The sequence below is a fragment of the Chelonia mydas genome, chromosome 1 (genome assembly GCF_015237465.2).
Source record: "Chelonia mydas isolate rCheMyd1 chromosome 1, rCheMyd1.pri.v2, whole genome shotgun sequence".
Lineage (NCBI taxonomy): Eukaryota > Metazoa > Chordata > Testudines > Cheloniidae > Chelonia > Chelonia mydas.
Window position 1 is genome coordinate 286,985,700 of NC_057849.1, and position 19,513 is coordinate 287,005,212.

The 19,513-nt window shown below is 42.9% G+C and overlaps 1 protein-coding gene across 6 annotated transcripts in view; it reads right to left on the reverse strand.

The window, feature by feature from the left end:
• Positions 1–19,513, reverse strand: part of SRGAP1 (SLIT-ROBO Rho GTPase activating protein 1) — a 232,356-nt gene that overhangs the window by 96,906 nt on the left and 115,937 nt on the right. For all 6 annotated transcript variants that reach the window (XR_005223578.2, XM_037887448.2, XM_007065704.4 and 3 more), the window contains one exon: positions 12,899–13,061. Coding sequence is in view for 5 of the 6 variants with exons in the window: in XM_037887448.2 (XP_037743376.1) it covers positions 12,899–13,061 (163 nt within the window). In the remaining variant the exon portion in view is untranslated. The remainder of the gene's footprint in view (positions 1–12,898; positions 13,062–19,513) is intronic.

Consider the following 19,513-nt stretch of genomic DNA (forward strand, 5'->3'; position numbering starts at 1 on the left):
GCCAACACAAAGACTAAAGTTTAGGATTAATGTTATAAGGCTTTTTAAAAACTGTATACTGTTTTACAACTGCTGCGATACACATACATAATAAACCACTTGTAACATAACATTCTAGGATATCCTATCCATTTCTATCATGAGTGTAACCTTTGTTTCTCAGTACACAGAACTATACTTTTATGTAAATATTTATGCAAGCAGTAATTGTAGTTCCTCTTTGAAACAGATAAACAACTGCATAATTTTTCACAGAACAGAGAGCTGAAACAGCTTTGTTTAACTTTTCTGCACTGAGTCTTTGCTTTCATTATGACCCATAGAGAAGAAATACTTGGCACTGGTTAGTGAAGAAAGCAAATATGTCAAAACAGGAGAGTTTAATTGGAGCCTCATTCGAATAGATTCCTTTGTTTTTTGTCCATGTAACAGTTCAGTCAGATGAAAATTGTGGCAACTGTGCAAGAGTTGCAGGCAATTGTACAGCAGTCTTTGGAAAGCAATTATGTAAAAGATTCACAGACTCTGGCAAACTGCCTATTTAATATTTTTCCTTTAGTGCCTATCATCATAGCATCTAGCTAAACTACAGTGTAGGATCTCAACACATTTTTGCTTTTTGTGAGTAAACTCATGATCACCACTTAGCCTAAAAATCAAATGAAAGCCAATCTCATGATAGATTGAGATTTTTAGCTGTGGAAAGCACTATATGCTTATATATTAGATGAAGGAAAATCATCTGTGGCGTAGCAACTCGCATCTTAGCGACTTACATACTTAGACATCAGTGAAACACCTGTAGGAATAACTGTACTTAAACACAGATTTTATACTACATCCAAATTCCCCAAAGAGCCAGAGGATACATGCCATCAAGTACACTTTCCAAGAAAATGAAACAAAATTTCTGGAACAGACATTTTTCATTTGCTTCCCCTCCCCCCGCTGTCCCTATGTTTTAAAGCTATGTCACACCTACACCATCATTTTTCAATTTTTTTTAGAAGCCTTAAAGGCAAGATGATTTTTGATCATTTTCTGAGAGCCTGGAAGACGGAAAAGGGTTAGCAAGATTCATGTTGTGTAACAGACAATCAGCTTTGGTAACTAAGTCGTAACAGAATCCAGTTCCACATCAAGACAGCAGTTTTGAAGCTCTGTTATATAGATACCCCACAAAATCTTTCCCATTCTTTATGCTTTTGAAAGTTTGGAATATTTTAATGCTGAATCTCTCCTTCAAGTAGGTTCTGCCATTTGAAAGTCTAGCAAACAAGGCTTACTACTTCAATGTCTTTGCAAAATCCAGACTAATGCATTTTATGTTATGATAACTAAAGAGCAAGTACTGCAAGCTACATAGTTTATAGTACACCATGCAAAGATATACGATGTATTGCAACATATTGCAAATCATTGGTCTGAAACACAGTAAAAGCATCCTAAAAAATTCTAAACGACTTTCATTGCTTTATTTGGCACATTACCTCTAAAAGTTAACAATCCTGCTTTATGGTAGCCCAGAATGATTCTGATGCAGCTTGCCGATCACTTCACAGAATTCAGACCTGTTTTCCTTCAGGTAATCTTTTATATGGAACTAAATATGATCAGCCTGTGTTAAAAATATTTTTGCAGACCAAGATATATAAACAACATGGTAGTAACCAGACTATACACCAGGACTTGAGGTTGGAAACAAATCCATGGAGAAACCCTGAGGCGAGATCAGTCCTCAACCCCAACTCAATACATCCATATTTTTCAGCCACCACTATCATAGAATCATGGAATATCATTGGAAGGGACCTCAGGAGGTCATCTAGTCCAACCCCCCGCTCAAAGCAGGACCAGTCCCCAGCTAAATCATCCCAGCCAGGGCTTTGTCAAGCCTGATCTTAAAAACCTCAAAGGAAGGAGATTTCACCACCTCCCTAGGTAATGCATTGCAGTGCTTCACCACCCTCCTAGTGAAAAAGTTTTTCCTAATATCCAACCTAAACCTCCCCCACTGCAACTTGAGACTATTACTCCTCGTTCTGTCATCTGCTACCACTGAGAACATTCTAGATCCTTCCTCTTTGGAACCCACCTTTCTGGTAGTTGAAAGCAGCTATCAAATCCCCCCTCATTGTTCTCTTCCGCAGACTAAACAATCCCAGTTCCCTCAGCCTCTCCTCATAAGTCATGTGTTCCAGTCCCCTAATCATTTTTGTTGCCCTCCACTGGACGCTTTCCAATTTTTTTTCACATCCTACATTTTACTGCCTGAACACCGAACTTGACAAATCAAAACCCAAAGAGAGTAATGTTGATTCTAAAGCAGTGTTTCCTAATCTGGCAGGCAAGTGCCCAGACTAGTTTCAGGTGTGTGTTGAAGGGGGGGCAAAGGGAAGGCAACCCAATACGACGTGCCCACTGCAAATACTGTTACAGTTAAAGTATCTGGTAGCTCTTTGAAAACCATGTGCCTTTCCTACTGCTCCTCTGTTGGGCCTTAAATCAACTAGCCATGGGATATGTTTCTGTGTCAGGAAGCAGCTCCCTGGCTCAAACTTCTCCTCAGCTTCTGCAGTTCTCAGCACAGCCACAAATTCACATGTAGCTCAGCTTTATAGAACCACCAATGATCATCCCCGGCATGTCCCTCTCTTCTCTCCCAAGCAGCACAAAGATTTTGGATGAATGGAGCTCAGGGGTGGGTAGAGGAAAGTCCACTGGGGAGAAGGAGCTTTAAAAGTAGAAAGCTATAATTATAAAATAGAAAGTAAAAAAGAGAAACAAAACAAAAAACACCAAGATGAGCAGGAAAAGAACAGACTGAAGACAGCAGAGACAGAGAATGGTCAGAAAAAAGGACAGAGTAGCAATTGTGCAGGGTCATGGATAGAGGGGGATACAGAATATGGCACCCATTCCACCAGTTCATCACAAGAGAGACCCCAGCAGACAGAGGTTGGGAACTGCAGAGTGAACCTTGTAATGGAGCTGATGTGCAGTTTATTTCTGACTTAGCCATTGTAATTGTGTGTGCGCGTGGGGGGGGGGGGGGGGGGGGAAGGGGAGGAAGGGAGAAATAAGTGAAGGGATTTTGTTAACCCCCAGTTCCTAGCAGTCCAATGGACTAACTCTCAAGAACTAATGCATTTTGCATTAGTATTTAACATCAGGAAAAAATGGCTCAAGGGGCTAGTAACAAGGCTTTTAGTGTGTAATATATAGTGTGTATGCCTCAGATGTGCAGTGCTTTTCTTTTCAGTTATTAACAGCTCCCTCCTCTTTTCAGTCATGCTACTTATTCTCCTCTCCTGCAGTACTTTAGTATGCTTGAATGTTACCTTCCTCAGGGAGTTTATCCTCAGCAAAGCCAAATTATAGCATGAAAGATATAGCACACCTTTTCCTGGAGCTAAGTCAGTATCTCTTACCAGTCTCTCAAGATCCTAAAAACAAGCTTTGAGAAGCCTTGGTCTTCACTCTAACCTCAAGAAATTTACTGAGGTGTAACCCTCATTCTGCTTAAAATTTTCAAGATAACACGGATCCAACAACTGTAGAGAAAAGCAAAGACCACAGGCCTTAATACAACCTCATAAGAATGGATTAAATAGTGATCTTCTTGTGTTAAACTATAAACACAACTTCTACTAAACCAATTACAGTAATTCCTAATCCAGTTTCAAAGTATATCGATTGTCTTCAAATGGTGTTAATCAATATCACAATAAATGTAAAAAAACCCTACATATTTATTGTTCCTAAATTTAATTGGTACAGTAAATATCAGTGTATCCAGAAACCGTACAAATTAGTGACCTGCACCTGTAAGTCAATGGGACGACTCTCATGCTTATAGTTAAACACAGGCATAAACATATGCAAGAGTGGGGCCGAATATAAAACCTATTTTGTACTACTTGACATTGGGGAGGTGGGAATTGTTTTTGGGGAAACAAAGTCTCACACCTAATGTTTAAAACTGCAAGAGAGAAAAAAAATGATTGCCAACAAATTATAAAATCCAAATAATACATGCTTTGCTCTCTCTAATGACACTTTAAACACTAACCAGCACCGGCATATATGCATAATGGTAGCATATCAAGATTTCATTAGATTTATTGTTTACTTTTCATTACCTAACATTTTACTACACACTAATGGCCTGCTCCCACTGACTCAGCACAAGTATTCCCATCAGTTTCAACTGGAGCAGCACTGAGCCCAAAATTATTATTTGACTGGTTTTCATTTAAATTTTATAGTTAATTATGCTGAATTTTTCCTGGAATGCTGTTAACACCTATGTGTGGGACATGTTATTTTACCATCAGTTACAGCATTCAGTGACACTATTCATGGCATATTTCTCTTAAATGAGTCGGCTTGTTATGCTCAGAAAAGGTCATATATAAGCCGTTGTAAAAAATACAGCTTTCACCAGCTGTAGTGACTCTCTATAGACAGATAGCTAAACCAAAGTAAAATTGGCCCAGATCTACCAGTTTGCAGTGATTAATTGTTTATCTAGCCTTTAATTGTTAAATGTAATTCCTTTAAATCTTAATGAGAAGAAAATGATGCAGAGATTCTCTATGTGTTTTTATAATTTTCAACTACAGCAGGTAGGTAGTCATAATTCCAGTTAATTACAAGATTATGGAACTTAAATATTTATTGTGCTTGGCTTCCCCAACCTCTTTTACTGTAAACATTGGAGATATGTTCATCTCAGCTCATTATGATTTCTGTCCAAAGAAATAAAGTTTTTATAAACTATAAATACACAAATCTACTTAAGGATTTTGTGTATATGTATTAATACAGTTGTTTATTAACACAGCAGCAGCCAGTATCATTGTATAAATGTTCTGTGAGATACTCTTCACATCTGTTGGTTTTTGTTATTCCTTTATTGTTCAATTGAAGCACATCTACCCCATCTGCCTGACAAGATCTGCAAAAACACAGCATTTTAATAGGTTTGAACTCTGCTGTTTGAGGCTCTGTGTTACGGTGGTGTTCATTTTGCACATAAAATTGCAATCTGTATTGCTTTTATATGCTGGCAACTAAAAGGCAGAAAAGCTTGAGCACTAAATTGGAAGCATACAGACTGCGCTAAGGCAGGGAACTCTGGGGCAGCCCGACCATGTGGACTGTCCTGGGACTAGGAACCCCAGAGCTTCCAGAATCCTAGGCCAGCTGTCTTCCTGTGCTGTCAGACTCCTGTAGCTTGGTGAGCCAGCTGGCCCAGGAGGCTGGGGGGTCTCTGGCCCCAGGGCAGTTCACATAGCAGGGCTGCCCTGGAGCTGCAGAACCCAGGACAGTCCACATAGCAGGGCTGCCCTGGCGCTGCAGAATGCAAGCGCCCTGGCAGCTGCTGACTGAAGTTGATTCTTATCAGTCTCAGCCAGCAGCTGTCGGGTCCAAGGAAGCATACTTCCTTTCAGAAACACCATGTGACAATGTTTCCCAAACATTTTTTTAAAATTTCCAGTTCATGGGAAATTTTTGTAAAATTGGTTGGTTTTGTTCCAAATCAGAATGCAAATTTTACCATACTGAAATTTCCCATGAACCAGAAAGCCCAAGTTTCAGCCAGCTCTACACCTAATACCAGTGTTTTTCCTATTTTACAAAACGGTGATACAATTAGTTCAGGGTTCATCCAGCACACAGAACATCAATTATGAATTAGTGGCAGCCAACTTTATAAAGGGCACCCTGACTTTCATATGCAGACAGACTGTAGGGAATGGCAGCCATCTTGCTGACTTCAGACCTGTTTCCCTTTTCAAACCAAGTGGCTAGTCAAATTCTGGGGCCCTGGGAACGTACCAGTTGGGAGTAGAAATTGATGGAGTCTGGTATTCTCTCTTATGCAATCTTGTTTATTTACAAGAATGTACAAAGTCCTGCTTCTCCAAATGCAGGAGAAACCAAGAACAAAAGGAGCAATTTGTTAGCTTAGAGCCCCAAGCCTGTTCAGCCAACAAACTCAAAAGTTCTCTCTCTTTTTCCCGACTCACACTGTACTCAAGCTGTGCTTGGCTTTTTTTTGTTATTCACTCTTGCCCTGCCCCTCTATCTGAGCTGTCTGTTCCCAGTTTGTGTGTATTCTCCCACCTACCTCCCCTCCCACACTTGGTCACAATACCCAGTGGAACCCTCTGCCCACCTGGTGCTAGTTTCTGGGCAGATTCTATTAGGACTTGTTTTAGGTATGCCCCCTCTATTTTCTTCAACTATCTTCAGTGAAGGGCACGTTCACACATCAGGGTGAATATGGTTTTAGTTCAATCCATAACAGGTTTTCACCCAGCTCATAACAGACCCATTGACAGTAAAAAGAAGACAGTGGCCATTTTGAAGAAGGTAAAATTCAGGAGTTGGCAGTCTTTCATCACGTTTTCATGAGACAGGTAAAAAAACACCTCCCAAAATTGCTAGAATCATGATCAAATAGTGAGAGTAGGCAATAATGAATTAGATTAAACTAACCCAATTTTGACCCTGAAAACCTACACAGGAAAAAACGAGATCAGTTTCATAATCAGGACTTAATACTTTTGGAACAGGATGTCCCCCCCCCACCCCAATAAGCCTCCCCCCAAATGTGCAAATAAGTTTTCTGATGCTAGATCATCCCTTGACTTTATAAGTATCATTTCCAGAGCTTCCTCTTGAAATATTTCCTTATTTGCACTTTTTAGGCATTTTGGGTCTTAAAGCTTTTTAAAGAGGTCTCCTGAATTTCCCTTCCCTTCTCTGCCTGAGAAAGAACTAAGTATAGAAAAAAAATGCTGCTTTTGACCTCACTGAAAAAGTGGTAGAAACATACAAGATGATACCAGACAAAAAGGAGATAATCTGCAGTGGAATCAGTTCCTGGAAATAACAGTCTGAGGAAAAAAATGATGTTAGTGTGCCTGGAAGACGCTGCACTTCCCATAATACACAATTATTCTAGTAACCGTTACTGTTTCGTCTAAAGGGAAGCTGCAGCAGAATCTCCACTAATAAATTAAGGCTGTGTGTATACTTAAAGCTACAGTGGCACAGCTGTGGCCCTATAGCACTGTATTTCCATTAGAGACAGGAAAGTGTCAGTACCATTGTACAAGGCACTGGTGAGACCTTATCTGGAACAGTGTGTGCAATTCTGGTCTCCCAAGCTTAAGAAAGATTAATTCAAACTGGAACAGGTACAGAGAAGGGCTACTAGGATGATCTGAGGAATGGAAAACCTGTCTTATGAGAGAAGGCAAAGAGCTTGGCTTGTTAAGCCTAACCAAAAGAAGGCTGAAGAGAGATATGATTGCTCTCTCTAAATACATCAGAGGAATAAATACAAGGGAGAGAGAGGAGTTAGTTAAGTTAAGCACCAATGTAGACCCAAGAACAAATGGATATAAATTGGCCATCAACAAGTTTAGGCCTGAAATTAGGCGAAGATTTCTAACCATCAGAGGAGTGAAGTTCTGGAACAGTCTTCCAAGGGGAGCAGTGGGGGCAAAAACCTAACTGGTTTCAAGACTGAGTTTGATAAGTTTTTGGAAGGGATGGTATGATGGGACTGCCTACAATGGCATATGGACAATCGGTGAATGCCAGTAGCAAAAATCCCCAATGACTCGACACAGGCCATTAAAAGGGGCAGGCTATGAGTTACTACAAGATAATTCTTTCACAGGTATCTGCCTGGTGGGTGTTGCCCACATGCTCAGGGTCTAGCTGATTGCCATATTTGAGGTTGGGAAGGAATTTTCCCCTGGGTCAGATTGGTAGAGACCCTGGGGGGTTTTCACTTTCCTCCGCAACATGGGGCACGGGTCACTTGTAGGTTTAAACTAGTGTAAGTGGTGAATTCTCTGTAACTTGAAGTCTTTAAATCACAATTTGAGGACTTCAGTAACTCAGCCAGAGGTTAGGAGTCTATTACAGGAGAGGGTGGATGAAGTTCTGTAACCTGCAATGTGCGGAAGGTCAGACTAGATGATCACGATGATCCCTTTCGACCTTAAAGTCTACGAGCACTTCAGTGTGGATATTCACTACAGCAATAGGAGGGGTTCTCCCACTGCTATAGGTAATCCATCCCCCTGAAAGGCATTAGCTAGGTCAAGAAGAATTATTCTCTTGACCTAGTGCTGTCTAGACTGGGGGTTAGGTCGGCTTAGCTATGTCTTTCAGGGGTGTGGATTTTTCACACCCCTGAGAGATGTAGCTATAGCAATGTAACTTTTCAGTGTACACCAGACCTAAGACTGAATAAGGAAAGGAGCAAACCTCTGTGGAGAAGCCTTAATTTAAATGTCCCTGTGTATTAGATCTGGATATAGGATAAGCAGGGCTCTTTGGGACCAGGGCTTCTAACATTAAAGGCCTGAGTTCTTATCTTTTGTTATGGATGGATTCTTCTCTTCTGTTGCTTCAACAGATGAGTGTTCAGCTAGTACTGACTTGATTTCTAGGTGTATTTGTTTTTATAGCTTCTCACATAGCATCTCCACATTAGTACACTTCAGGTGGACTGCCATTGGGGCCTGGAGACTTGCCCAGGGACAGCTGCTTGATGTCTCTTGTTATGAAAGAGCAATATAAAGCCTAAGCAAACAAGGAAAGACTTCTAGGACATGACATTCTTAGCTGAAAAAATAGTTCTGTTGTTTTTACAAGGCCCATTTCTTCAAGTTCAAACACAGGCTGTCTCCATGTGATCCTGAATAGTACTGAGTATCATAGAATCATAAAATATCAGGGTTGGAAGGGACCTCAGGAGGTCATCTAGTCCAACCCCCTGCTCAAAGCAGGACCACTCCCTCAATTTTTGCCCCAGATCCCTAAATGGCCCCCTCAAGGATTGAACTCACAACGCTGGGTTTAGCAGGCCAATGCTCAAACCACTGAGCTATCATCTCATTATACCAAACAACTCTGCAACATACCATAAGCTATGTACACAACTGAATGTTTCCAAGCCATATATATTGTTTAAAGCTCCTCAAGAGTTTTCCATCTTTTACTTCTCTTGATTTGTTTCTTTCCGTTCTCTAGGACTGTCCTAATTTTTCTCTTGACAAAGAAGCGAGGCTCATGGGCCCAAACACTTCAAGTAATATGCTCTTGTAACTTTGGGCACAAAATGCTATAACTGGGTATCTCTAAAGCATTTAAACTGAAAGATTATAGTTAATAAGGTAAAACTACCTCGAACTTTCTATGATCTAAAAGGACATTAAAATCGTGTAACTGCCGGATATTGCTGCTGAAAAATGAATAAACGTCAGTGTACCTGAAGCACTAATTGGACCCTACCTGTATGAACTTCTGCTTAGAAAGAAGACATATAAACCAACGGCTGCAGCCTAGACTGAGAAGGCTTTGAAATCAAGGAGCCAGATCAAGGCCTAGAGACAGATTTAATCTAATTATTCCAGCTCTATTTTCTGTAGGTTTTTTTATGTTTGTCACTGTCACAGAATTAATTGTGCAACTGTGGTAAAAGCATGAATAAAAGGAGGACTTACTTTAATTAAATTGGGAAGAGATCACATGCTTATTTTCAGTCTCCCTTACCAAACAAAAACATTTGAGGACTTAACAGGAAAATAAGGTGTATTAAGAGTAAACGAAAAGCTGCTGTATAATATAAGTTATTTAGTTAAAGCATGACCTGTTATCAAGATATATCTTTAGATATGCAGTCTAACTGCTGTGTTTCCTTGTATTAGAAGACAGGCAAGGTGGGTGAGGTAATATCTTTTATTGGACCAACTTCTGTTGGAGAGAGAGACAAGCTTTCGAAAATTGGTCCAATAAAAGACATTACTTCACTCACCTTCTCTCTCTAATATCCTGGGACTGACATGGCTACAATTACACGACATGCTTTTATTATAAGTAAGAAGTGCCTCCTATCCAGGGAAGACTTGTGGTTTATATTGCAGAACAAAAAGTCTGTCCCACAGATATTGACTGATATCAGCTATTTCATTTTGGAACTACTGTGTCCATCTTCCTGTGTTCTTCCTATTAAAACCAAGCACTTTAGTTATACGCAAAAAGAACAGGAGTACTTGTGGCACCTTAGAGACTAACAAATTTATTAGAGCATAAGCTTTTGTGGGCTACAGCCCACTTCATCGGATGCATAGAATGGAACATATAGTAAGTATGTATATATATATATACACACACGCACAAATGCACACACACACACACATATACAGAGAAGTTGCCATACAAACTGTGAGAGGCTAATTAGTTAAGATGTGCTATTATCAGCAGGAGAAAATAACTTTGGTAATGATAATCAAGATGGCCCATTTACATAGTTGACAAGAAGGTGTGAGGATACCTAACATGGGGAAATAGATTTAATATGTGTAATGACCCAGCCACTCCCAGTCTCTATTCAAACGCAAGTTAATGGTATCTAGTTTGCATATTAATTCAAGCTCAGCAGTTTCTCGTTGGAGTCTGTTTTTGAAGCTTTTCTGTTGCAAAATTGCCACCCTTAAATATTTTACTGTCAATGAGTTATGCGCAAGGTCCAATGACTGAAGGTGCAGCAAATATTGCAAGATGTCCTGAACAGAAGCCAGCATCAGCTGAACTCCATGGGTCAACAACCATACTAAAAACTGCTTCCATTTCACTGAATAGGCCATTCAGGTAGAGGACTTTCTACTGTTGAGTAGGACTTGTTGAACAGCCACCAAATACCGCACTTCCTTCTTATTCAGCCATTATGCAGCCACGCCATCAGATGCAATGAGCTGAGCATGGGATGCAAGGTGCGACCAGGAGTCTGTCTGAATAGGTCGGGATGAAGAGGAAAGGGTATGGGAAGCTAAACTGACAGCACAAGGAAGTCAGAAAACCTGCAAACTTAGACCTAGCTGTCCAATTGACAATGTTGTACTTGGACAGCAATACCTTCTGGTTGTCAAACCACATCTACAAGGAGGAGGAGGTGTGAATCTTCCTACCCATCAGGTCCATTAATTTAGCATCCTTATTCTTGGGAGTGCATGTAAATCTGCCCTGCCAAGCTCTATTGTTCACAGTGGTTATGACCAAGGAATTTGGGGCTGGATGTGAGTAAAAACCCACAAATCCCTGCACTGGAACAAGGTAGCGATTTTTCCATGTGCTTTGCTACAGGTGGTACCAAAGCCAGCATACTCCAGAGAATCTTAGCAGGCTCTAGGAGTTCACTGTTAATAGGGAGGACACCTCTCCAAGGGCAGACAGCTGCAGGATATCCAACAATGTATGCGTGTTCTCCTCCAGGAACTCTCCTTGAATCCTCAAGAAAGCAGCCATGCACCGCAAAAGGTTCTGGTGCTTCTTGAAATCCTCTGGTACTGAAGGAGAGGAAGAGCCAGGCACCATAGAATTGTCTTGGGATGAAAATGAAGCTGACAGCAGGGGTGCTGAAAAAGTTCCTGGTACTGAGGAGGTCCCTTGTGCCGAGCCTGGCCTCAGCCCCACTTCCACTGACTGTGTAAGGGTAACATTGAGGTATGGTACCAACAGATCCACAGGTTCAGTGGGCCACTCAGCCAACGGAGCTATAAATGATGCAGCACTGGCAAAGTCCTGGACCAAGGGAGAGGCTGGAACACGAAGGGAGAGGAGGTTCATTGCTGCCTAATACACTGTTGATACAGAAACAGCCAGTGCTGCATCATCCTTGCTGGTACCAGACTCAATGGAAGCCCCAGGGCCGAAACTGGAGTCAATGGTCTCTGACCTCACCGCCCGGTATCAGGGAATTATTGACGGGACCTACTCCATTCCGCGTGCCGGCATTCACACCGTGCTGATACATGCTTCTTCTGGAGGAGGCAGATGAATCACCATGCAACCTGGAGTGGCTTTTTCCTCGGCGCACTCAAGAGGGAATGACTCCTCCATGTGTCTTTGGAGAGGCACCAGTTCCAGAGCACGAAATGGCAGCACTCTCAGAGCCCGAGGGCAACTTCTGATCTGACGAGTACCTCAGTGCCGAAGCAGGCCGAACAGCCTGTTCAAGCAGGTGCGTCTCAGACAAACATTACTCGCCACCTGAATTCGTTTGGTGAACAATCTGCAAATCCAACATTTCTCCTTGATGTGGGCTTCCCCTAAGCACGGTAAGCACCACGTGTGCGTGGATCATTGTTGGGGATTGGTTCCCATATGACGGGCAATGTTTAAACCCTGCTGAGGGCATCATCAGGGAAATAACTTAAACTAACACTAATATGATACTAACGGTGTAAATTAACTAAATACAACTAGAAAAGTCATTAAGAAATAGAGGGATTGTGAGGTGAAAACCACACAGAGCTCCAACTCCAGCCACTGGTGGTAAGAAGGAACTGAGGGGTGGGGGTTGAGGCAGCAGTGCCTCATATATCCAAGGGAGGAACTATGGCACGAAGCACAAGCGCTGCCCCTTTATGAGTACTGTTAGGCAAAATTATCCGGCTCTGATGAGTTGGGCGCCCACACAGCTAAGTGGAATACACAGCTGCATGTACATGAAGAACCACCATGGCCATAGAGCATTTCTACAAATAATCCAACAATATTCTTTTGTCACTTCTAGGTTGAACTGTTTTTTCCTTCCTGCTTGACTTCACAATACACTTTTGAGCAAAGAATGGGGCTTCTTCCTCACCTCCTGAATTTAAAGCAGTTCAGTTCCTGAGGTCACCATCAGATAGCACGTTCCCCACTACATTCGTAGTAAGAATTTTCCCTGTGAAAATTGCCATGAAAAATCAATTAATGTGCTAAAGCAGATTATGTTACTAGACTGCTGAATCTTCCCTTAAAATTCTACCTCTTAGACACTTGCCTTTCAATGGTAACTGAAATTCAACATGATATATATTACCTTTTTGAACATTCTGGTGGAATCCTCACTTATCTGCATGAAGCGCATGATAACGTTGTTCAGATAGATATCGCTCAAAGTTGCATGGTCTTTGCTTTCTCTTCTCACTTGGTTTAGGAGTAAGTACCAACAATTCACTGGAGATAAGAGATTCTGGTCTTTCCTAAAGAGTATATATATGTTACATAATTAACATATCAGAAACATCTCCCTGCCACACCCATCCTCCATCAGATATACATAAACATGAACCGAACAATTTAAGTTTAATTTAAATTAAACAACAACTGATCTCTGTAAAGAAAGAATGCACATGTATCTGCCAGGATAAATGCTGGAAGTCAAGTTCTGCTCCCTTTATCCATGCAAGTAGTCCCACAGAAGTCAACAGAGTTACTCTTGTGAATAAAGTAAACTGGATTTGGACCTAAATCTGTTTCTGAACAGTCAGTCAATCCATTCTTAGAATATATTTGGTTAGTCAAGCTTTACATAGTATTTTAAGGCATGTTTTACAAGCCCCATGAGGCACAAATAGAAAAACTAAATAATTCATATCATTACAACCTATCTGCAAATATCAAAAACTTGACACAAAGTTTGCAGTTGCTCACAGATGGACAATATATAACATTCAGAATCTATACAGGTCATTGCAAAAGAGTTGTACTAATTATTTCTCTTAGCACTGAAAATCTTGCCCAATAAGCATAGTCGAAATACTTTAAAAGAAAGAAATCATAGGTCTATCAAAATTTGATTGTCTACCAAAATACTGTTCACTGTAATAAATTTAATTGTGATAGTTTTAAAAATGTCCGTAACAGTATATAAGGTCTCCTAACTCTGATCTGGATTCAGAAATTCCATTTGATTACTAATATTCATGTAACATTGACAATTGCAGTGATATAGTATGAGGGCCGCTGATATGACAGGACTGTTTTTCAATAGTTCAGCATCTCTGTGTTTCCATTACAGACTCTTTCCACCCCAGTCTGAGTACTTAAATCACATATAGTTTATGAAACCTTTTATTAAAAATGCCAAAATAAATTACTTAATGACCTAAAACCCACATTCTTAAGATTTCAGGCTCCCCCTGATCCTTAACATCTAGTATAAAATATTAGTTAAAAAAAAAATTCTTGCAAACAGTCCTTGTGGTGGACTCTGATATTTCAGTTTCAGTGTTACCTGCCAAGCCTGAGCAGTAGCAATTTTCTGTAACTTCTCCTTCTGTGCACTAGGAGCATATTAAAACATTGTAGAATATATTTCATAGATTTTAAGGCCAGTAGGGACCATTAGATCACCTAGTTGACACAAAAATTGTGGGAGTGATATATAGAGGACAACTCACTGATTCAGAGCAATCTGGATGTTTTGGTAAACTGGGCGCAAGCAAACAATGCGTGTTTTAATATTGCTAAATGTAGATGTATACATCCAGGAACAAAGAATGTAGGCCATTCTTATAAGATGGGGGACTCTATCCTGGGAAGCACTGACTTTGAAAAAGATTTTGCGGGCCTGGTGGATAATCAGCTGAATATGAGCTCTCAGTGTGACAAACATGATCACAGGGTGCATAAACCGGGGAATCTCAAGTAGGAGTAGAGAGGTTATTTTATCTATTTGGCACTGGTGCAACAGCGGCTGGAGACTGTGTCCAGTTCTGGTGCCCACAATTCAAGAAGGATGTTAATAAATTGGAGAGCGTTCAGAGAAAAGCCATGAGAATGATTAAAGGATTAGAAAACCTGCCTTACAGTGTCAGACTCAAAGCCCAATCTATTTAGTTTAACAAAGAAATGTTAAGCGTAACTTGATTACAATTGATAAGTATCTACATGGGGAACAAATATTTAATAATGTGCTCTTCAAACTAGCAGAGAAAGGTATAACATGATCCAGTGTCTGGAAGTTGAAGCTAGACAAATTCAGATTAGAAATAAGGCATACATTTTAAACCACTGGAACAATTTACCAAGGATCGTAGTAGATTCTCCATCACCAACAAAAGACGGTTACCTACCTTTTGTAACTGTTGTTCTTCGAGATGTGTTGCTCATGTCCATTCCAATAGGTGTGTGCACGTGCTGCGTGCATGATCATCTGAAGTTTTTTACCCTAGTGGTACGCGTTGGGTCGGCTGTGAAGCCCCCTGAAGTGGCGCCTTTATGGCAGTCTATATAAGTCCCTGTTGACCCGCCACCTGCCAGATCCTTCTTGCCGGAATACTCCAACATAAGGGAGGTGGGCGGGATTTGGAATGGACATGAGCAACACATCTCGAAGAACAGTTATGAAAGGTGGGTAACCATCTTTTCTTCTTCGAGTGATTGCTCATGTTCATTCCAATAGGTGACTCCCTGTCTGTTTATATAGAACATCGCTGTGGTTTTGTCCATCAGTACTGAGACAAATTTGCCCTGAAGATGGGTCCGGAACATCTGGCAAGCCAGGTGAACCGCTCTCAGCTCCCTGATGTTGATATGCAGCCACAGTTCTGGTTGTGACCACATGCCTTGAGTTTGATACTGCCCAGGTGCGTTCCCCAGCCCGTCTCTGATGCGTCCGTGACAAGCGACAGTGAAGGCTGACGTTTGGCGAAGGTGCACAGATCACCTGAGGTTGTAGCCACCAGCTGAGGGATTCAAGAAGCTTGGGCAGAAGGGTAACCAGTCTGTCCAGAGAGCCCCAGCTGGGTCTGTATATCCTCGCAAACCAAGCCTGGAGCGGGCGAAGGCGCAACCTGGCAACCTGCACTACATACGTGCAGGCCGCCATATGCCCCAGAGGCTTCATGCAGTTTCTGGCCGTGGTAGTTGGGAATCGGTGGAGGCTGATGATGATGCCCTTGATGCTTTGGAACCAGGACACCTTTTGACCGAAAAGGTCCAGCTTCTTAGGGTCTTTATTCTTAGGGGCGGGCCTCAGTTGCCCCCGCTGCTCTTTGTGGTTTGGTGCGTCCACTACCAAGGTCCTGGGTTGGGGCGGGTGAAGAGGTGCTCATACCCCTTCTGAGGGACAAAGTAACGCCTCTCTACTCCCCTGGCCGTTGGTGGTATAGAGGCTGGGGTTTGCCAGAGCACCTTCATGGCGTTCTGAATGGTTTTTATAAGTGGCAGTGCCACCTTGGAGGAACCCCCTGGGGCGAGTATGTCCACCATGGGGTCCGAGTCTTCCACCACCTCCTCTGTCATCATGTTGAGGTTCTAGGTCACCCTCCTAAGGGGATCCTGGTGTGCTTTCATGTCCATCGCTGGAAGGGACATGGTAATGCCCGCCACTGCCTTGCCCAGCGAGGAAGAAGATGAGGCTTGAGGTGGGACAGTGTCTTCCTGGTGACTTGCTCAGGGACATCCATCATTGCTGCTACTGGTGGTACAGGAAGTGCCAGCGTAGGTGTCCCTGACCATGCGCTTGATGCAGGAGGCCCAGTGTCTGAACTTTGTGGTGGGTCCTTGGGAGCCCTGGACTGATCAGGGGCAACAGATGTCGCAAAAGGAGGGGCACGGGCAATGGAGACCACCGATGCTGCTCTGGGACCATGCCCTGGGCCCTGGCGGTAGGCCCAAGGTGTCCAAAAGGACCATTGTACCGTTCCCTGCCATTGAGGAGGCCAGGACACCATCGGTACCAAGTGTTCCTCCACCCTACGGTGCCGAGATCAGTGCCAGGATCTCAACTGGTATTGGCTGCGTCGGGACACGTACAACTCTACATAGGTGAGAGGTTTTTCGCAGGAGTGGGTGGGTGAAATTCTGTGGCCTGCGTCGTGCAGGAGATCAGACTAGATGATCATAATGGTCCCTTTTGACCTTAGATCTATGAATCTATGAACTCTGCCTCTGACTCCGATGAATAATCCGAGCCTGACCAGGGAGGGGTGGATCCTGACAGTGCCAGGAAGTGGTACTGTGGCAATGGGGAATGATACCGCATCGTGGTGGGCTTGCCCCGGTGCCAGATAGGAGGTGCTGCCATCGGTGCCACCGACAGCGCCGCAGACGGTGTCAGAAGTGGTGCAGCAGCCAGGGCTTGCCCGCCTGCACCTGAGCCAGAGCACAGGAATAGGAGGCGGGGGACTTTGCTGTCATGGCAATTAAATCCTTGCGCAGCCTCGGAAGTGTCTGGTGTAGAGGGGAGGTCTAGGTCCTCCTCCAACAATTCCTGGACCAGAGAGTCCACCAACACTGGACTTGATGGACCTCCCCTTGAGGCTGGAGTCGACAGTGCTGAGACCGACAGACCAGCCTTCTGGTGTCCCAACTTGGGATGCACCCTGCTGGAGTCCTGTCCGCTCTTCTTGTGGAGGAGCGGCCCCGTTCCACCTTCTTCTTCTTATGTGGCACCGGGGATTGTGATCAGTGCCGCACCGATGAGCCAGCCTTCCACGCAGGGAAACTGTGCTGATGTTCCTTACGTGAGTCCTTCCTCGGTGTCAAGGCGTCCCGCACCGAGGCCGGTGCACTGTGCCCTGAGGTTGCCTGTGCCGGCTCTTCAGCTGGTTGTGGCCGGAGAGCGGACTCCATCAAGAGGAGCTTGAGGTGATCATCTCTCTCTCTCTCTTAGTGCTGGACTTGAAGCCTCTGCAGATGGTGCACTTGTCCTACAAATGACCCTCTTCCAGGCACTTCAGACAAGTGGCGTGCGGATCCCCTCTGGGCACAGGCTTACCACACCTATCGCACAGCTTGAACTCCTGGGGCTGCAGCATGCCCCGGCAACAAGGAAAAATATAGGGGGGGAACCCCCCAAATTAAACATACTAATGAACTAACTGACTGACTGACTAAGATAGTGAAGAATAACAACTAGAAAGCACTTGCTAAAGCAAGAGACCAGTTGCTCCAATGACAGTCACTGGTGGTAAGAAGGAACTGAGCAAGCAGGGGGTCGACAGGGACCTAAATACACCGCCATAAAGACGCCACTCCAGAGGGATCCACAGCTGACCCGACGGGTACCGCTAGGGTAAAAAACTTCCGACTATCGTGCATGCGCACACACCTATTGGAATGGATATGAGCAATCACTCAAAGAAGAATTGTTAAATCAAGAGAGGATTTTTTTTTAAAGCTATGCTCTATGAATTATTTTGGGACAGTTCCATGGCCTGTGTTATACAGAAGGTCAGGTTAGATGATCACAATGGTCCCTTCTGGCCTTGGAATCTATAGGCGCATAGCCTTAAAGGCTAGAGGGGACCTCCTGCACAGTGCAGACCATAGAACCTCACCCACCCACTCCTGTAATAGACCCATAACCTCTGGCTGAGTTACTGAAGTCCTCAAATCATAGTTTAAAGACTTCAAGTTACAGAGAATCCACCATTTACACTAATGTAAACCTGCAAGTGACTTGTGCCTCATGCTGCATAGGAAGGTGAATCTCCCTGCCCCCCCAGGGTCTCTGCCAATCTGAACTGAGGGGAAAATTCCTTCCCAACCCCAAATATGGGGATCAGTTAGACCTTGAGCATATGGGCAAGACCCACAAACCAGATACCTGGGAAAGAATTCTCTGTAGTAACTCAGAGCCCTCCCCATCTAGTGTTTGAGGATTGGGGATATTTGCCATTATGAATCTACTCTAACCTCCTGTATAACACAGGCTATAGAATTCCATCGAATGATCTCTGAACTGTGTGCAACAATTTTTGTTTGAATAAAGCATATCTTCCAGAAAGGCATCCAGTCTTTATCTGAAGACTTCAAGAAATGGAAAATCCACCACCTTCCTTGGTAGTCACTGTCAAAGTGCATATAGTGTTAATCTATGAATGGTTTATGTGTAACTGTGTTCTATTCCATAGGGGATGGTTACCACAGCTCCTTCAGGAACTAAAAACAGTGGAGGGTGACTAAGGCAAGTCACTGAGACTAAACTACTCTACAGAGGTACCACGCCCACCCCGCAGTAGTTTTCATATACTGCTTCAAGCTGGCTTTTCCAGAGACAAGACGACAAAGAAAGGGCTTTTGGTATAAAAGGAAGAGCTTGAACTGACACTGCCTTCTTTCTGATCCAGCAAATGGACAGGACCTTCTGTCCAAGGGGAGCTCCAACCCTTGCAAATGAGTTGGAAAAACTTTGATCTAATAGGACCCCATAAGACTGGTGAGTGACTCCTGGCATACTTTGTGTGTTTAAATCTGTTTTTTTTTTAAATAGGTTTTCTCTATAATGCTTTTACCTTAAGAATAAAGGTGCTTGCTTAGAAAGAGCTGTGGGGTAAGTTGTAACTAATGACATTATACTGTTGTTCATAGCCCTCAGGGAGAAAGCAAAGCACAGGCATTTGGCCATTAGGCAAACTGGCTTGCTGGGGATATCACAGTGTAAGCTCAAGAAGGTGTACTGAGCTTCTTGGCTTGATGCAGAAATTACTACCACATTGAAATCTTATAGCCTGTATTATGATGGAGCTCCTACTAGATTATCATTGTGCTCCCTAGCTTTTAAATATATGCGTGAAATTCTGTCTCCATTGACATTCAATGGAAGTGTTGCCATGTACTTCAGTGGAACCAGGATTTTATCTTATGAATCTAGAATATTCAGGCTATCCCATTTCTAGTTCTGACATGAACCAAATGTAACTGA